The sequence below is a fragment of the Dipodomys ordii genome, unplaced genomic scaffold (genome assembly GCF_000151885.1).
Source record: "Dipodomys ordii isolate 6190 unplaced genomic scaffold, Dord_2.0 Scaffold64, whole genome shotgun sequence".
NCBI classification, from domain to species: domain Eukaryota; kingdom Metazoa; phylum Chordata; class Mammalia; order Rodentia; family Heteromyidae; genus Dipodomys; species Dipodomys ordii.
Window position 1 is genome coordinate 2,398,778 of NW_012267280.1, and position 3,925 is coordinate 2,402,702.

The following is a 3,925-nucleotide window of genomic DNA, read 5'->3' on the forward strand; positions in this document are numbered from 1 at the left end:
CTCCGGGTGGAGGCCGCCCGCTCACCCCACTCGCGGGCCCCAAGGCCGCTAGGATGGCTCCGGCCCGCAGCCGGGGACCCGAGGGCCGAGCGCTGCCCCTGCCACGGCTGGACCTCACCCCGTGCCCGCGGTTCCCGCCCTTGGGCCAAAACAGACTGCCGGCACCCAGGTCAAGACCCAGGCGCCGAGGCCAAGGGCCACGTCAGGGCCTAGCAGCCGAGGTCAAGGCCCAGGCGCCGAGACCAAGGGCCAGGTCAGGGCCTAGCAGCCGAGGTCAAGGCCTAGGTGCCGAGGTCAAGGCCTAGGCAATAAGGTCACGGCCTAGGCGTCGAGGTCAAGGCTAAGGTCAAGCAGTGGCCCCGCCTTCCTGGTGCCAGGCGGCCGTCCAGGGCAGCGCAGACGGACAGCGGGCGCGGGCTTACCGTCCTCGTCGGTGCGGACGACCACGGGCGAGCTCTCGGGCCCTGCTCCGACCTCCGTGTGCGCCACAGTCGTGATCCGGTACTCGGTCCACTTTTCCAGCGCTTCGAGCAGGATCTGAGTGGTGGTCGGGGGGATGCCGTTCACCTCCTTGGATTCCGGGTCCTCGGAGCCCAGCGGTCGGTAGCGGACGCTGTAGCCCACCAGGGCCCCGTTGTGTGTTTCTGGCGGCGGCGGGCGCCAACTTACCAAAATGGCCGTGGAGCGCATGCTGGTACATTTTACGTCTTGAGGGGGGGCGGACGGTTCTATTGGAGGGGGAGAACGTGGGGGAGGGAGGTGGGATGGGCGGGGAAGGGTGGGGAAACAAAAGATGGGAAAGAGAAAATAAAAAAGAAGATGATAACAAACAAAACAGAAGCAAACCAAAGAGAAGTCGAACCCAAAAGAAGCGGGCGTCAACCAAAGGTGAGATGCGCAGGTGGAGGGGCAGAGGGGTGGGTGGGGAAGGCTGGCCAAGAACGCTCACTTGCTTCCTCACTCGCTCCCTCCCTGCCTTCCCCTGGGTGGGCCTGCAGGCCCGGCACACAGTAGGGCTTAGGTACAGGGTGGCCGCGGTCACCAGGAGGCACGGGCCGTGTCCTGTGCGTTGTCGGCACAGTGCATGCTAAGGCCTTCACGGGGTATCTTTTGGGCACCTACTGTGCGCCAAGCCTCTGCTGCCATAGCACCTGTATATTTCAAGATGTGGCAGCTACCACCCTAGGCAGAAAGCACAAGCCTGGTGTCCTGGGCACCTACTATGTGCTAGACACTTGTCAAAGGCTAGTCAAAGCACTTGCACAATAGTCAGTGCATCAGGCATGACCAAAGGAGAATGTCAGCTCCTTTTAGTAAAGACCTTCTGCAGTGCCAGAGACTGCTTAGAGTAAGGCATGAAAGCACCTTTATTGAATACCTACTGTGTGCTAGTACTATGCGAAGATAAACTGCAATCCAAGCCCTGTCTACTGGGTACTTAGTATGTGCAAGCTTTTGTCAACAGTACACATATGCTTACTGAATACTATGTGTCATGCACCCTGCTGGGGGAATTGCAAAGTGCCATCCAGCACCTACTATGCATCAGCCCTCATGCCAAGGGGAGTGTTGATAAAATAGCATAAGACCTACTGTGTGCCAGTCAGCATGCCTCGTGCTTGAGAGGATACTAATGAAAGCTGCGGTTTACTGAGCTCAGTAATACAGACAGCCGCCACCACTGATGGCAGCACTGATGGCATTACAAGGTACCACGAAGGAGCTTTATCGAAGTCGAGGCCCTGTACACTAAGCACCTACTACGTGCTCTGTTGGGCCCCATAATCTGAAAGCCTACGGTATGACACACAATGTGGTAAGCTTTATCAGTCCTAATTCTGTCACTAAGCAATTGCTGTGCTTTGAGTCATAACCCCATACACTAAGCACCACAGAGTGGTGGAAGTGTTCACAGTCACCATAGATAGCACCTACTGTGTGTCATATTGTTCTGTGTGCTTTAATACAAACACCACCTACTAAGTGCCAGACATGATGACAGACTTTATGAGTTTAGTGGCAAAGCTAAGCACCTACTGTGTGCCGGGCACTAGGCGATGGGCCTAGTCCTCATGCTAAGCATCTACTGTGTGCCTGGGGCTTTATCAGAGTCCTAGTCCTCAGGAGCTAGCTACCTAGTATGCAGGAGTGTACCTAAAATGAAATTCTTTCTGAGCGCCTGCATACTGCCAAGGGCGCTGCAGACAGCAGCTGCTTGTTGGGAGCAGAGCCCTGGGCCTCCGCGCTGGGCCTGCTTTGCCGCGGATCACAGTGCCCATCTGAGTGCCGGCTGCATGCCAAGCGCAAGGGCCGCTGCCCGAGCAGTTACCAAACAGCAGGAAGTGTGCAGGGTGGGGGAGGGGTCCCCAGAGCCCCAGAACCCCACACCCGTGTGCCTACAGTGCACCTGGTCCCAGCAATGAGGGTTGCCATTGAGTGTCAACCGTACGCATCCGACCCATGTTTAGACTGCAGTGAACACTACGGGGCGCCAGCCATGAGCCAGGCAGCATGTGAAGAGCTGCCGTCACCTCACCTGGCTCGTTCCCACGTGAGGCAGCTGCATGTCTGACTGTTTGCACGTGTGGAGCACAGCTGAGGCCTGTGCCTCCTGTCCCGAGGGGGCTGCGGTGGCGCTGTCTGCGAGCTGCGCACACGCTCGGCACCCGCACCCGTGCGTGGACTGCTTCAGGGGCCCAGCCTCCGTGGCGGGCTTTGCACGCACTTTCTCACGGAGCTCTACCAGCTGGCACCTATGGGTGCTGCCGGTCCCCACATCAGGTGACACAACGCCCATCTGTCTGGCTGTCAGCGCTGGCTAGAATGGGTTCTACCTCCTCCCAGGGTGACAGCGGGTGTCCCCCCCTCAGCAAGCTGCCCGCCCGGATGTGATGGTGGGAGTGTCTGCAGCCACAGCTTTAGGGTGCCGTGCCCCGTGCCCCGCTCCTTAGTGGGGGCTGGGATGCTCCCGGCCTCGCCTCCAGGCAAGGCATTTAGGAGGCTGGCTAGCTGACCCTTTCCTCCAAGCCCTGGGGGCCGGCTCCAGCACTGCCATTCAGACGCTGTGCTACTGGAGATCCCCCTCATAAACTATACATGGGGTGGGGGGCACCCCTATTTCTTGACCAGCCACCCCAACCAAAAGTGCGGGGGTGGGAGGAGCAAGTTGGGGAGAACCAAGCAGGAGTGGAAAACCAAGTGTGGGGGGGAAATGTGCCAGAGGGATGGACTTGCTGAGAAGTGGGGAGGAAAACAAACCAAAACCAAACCAAAACCATAAGAAAACAAGAGGGCGATGGCGGTGATGATGGGGAAAATCATAATAAAAGAAAGAAAGGCGCCTTCCAGAAATCTCCCAGTCTGTTACCTACCTTCCACTCTTCGAGTGCTAAATTATAACTTTCTTACGAGGGGGGCGGCGGGGTGCACTGGGAGGCTAGCGGGGCTCGTGGCGGGCTGGGCGCCAGCGGCCGCCCCGTGCTGCGTGGCTGCGGGCGGCGGTCTGACCTCCACCTACCCTTGTGTTCAGCTAAGGAGCCCGCAGTCCCGGGGACGCGCCTGGCCTGAGCCTCGCTGCGGGGTCCTCGGGCCCCACCCGGCTAGGGGCAAGAAGTGGGTCCTGCTCCCCCACTCCCTGTCCTGGGCCGCCCCGGAGGTTCCTGTGGCTGGGCCGAAGCCCCTTCTAGGCGGCCTGGGAGGCCGCGGCCTTCACAATCCGGCCCAACCTGCGTGATGGCCCGGGAGGGCGAGCGCGGGCCCGGCGGCGGCGCGCAGGGTGGGTCGTGTTTGTGAACTCGCTTGAGACCAGCTTGTACTTACCTGCGCCACCTCCGCCGGCCTCGAGCCACAGGCCTCCCTCACTGACCTCCACCTCAGGGCGCCCGGGCGCTCCGGCGGGGTGCGGAGGACCCCAGGGCTGCGCCCG

At 60.2% G+C, this 3,925-nt stretch overlaps 1 protein-coding gene across 1 annotated transcript in view; it reads right to left on the reverse strand.

The window, feature by feature from the left end:
* The window catches only part of Ptprs (protein tyrosine phosphatase, receptor type, S), a 56,131-nt gene that overhangs the window by 23,856 nt on the left and 28,350 nt on the right, over positions 1 to 3,925 (reverse strand). The window contains exons 9-10 of the mRNA XM_013022656.1: positions 3,518 to 3,599; positions 423 to 728 (exon numbers count right to left, since the gene is read on the reverse strand). Of these exons, the coding sequence (XP_012878110.1) occupies positions 423 to 728; positions 3,518 to 3,599 (388 nt within the window). The remainder of the gene's footprint in view (positions 1 to 422; positions 729 to 3,517; positions 3,600 to 3,925) is intronic.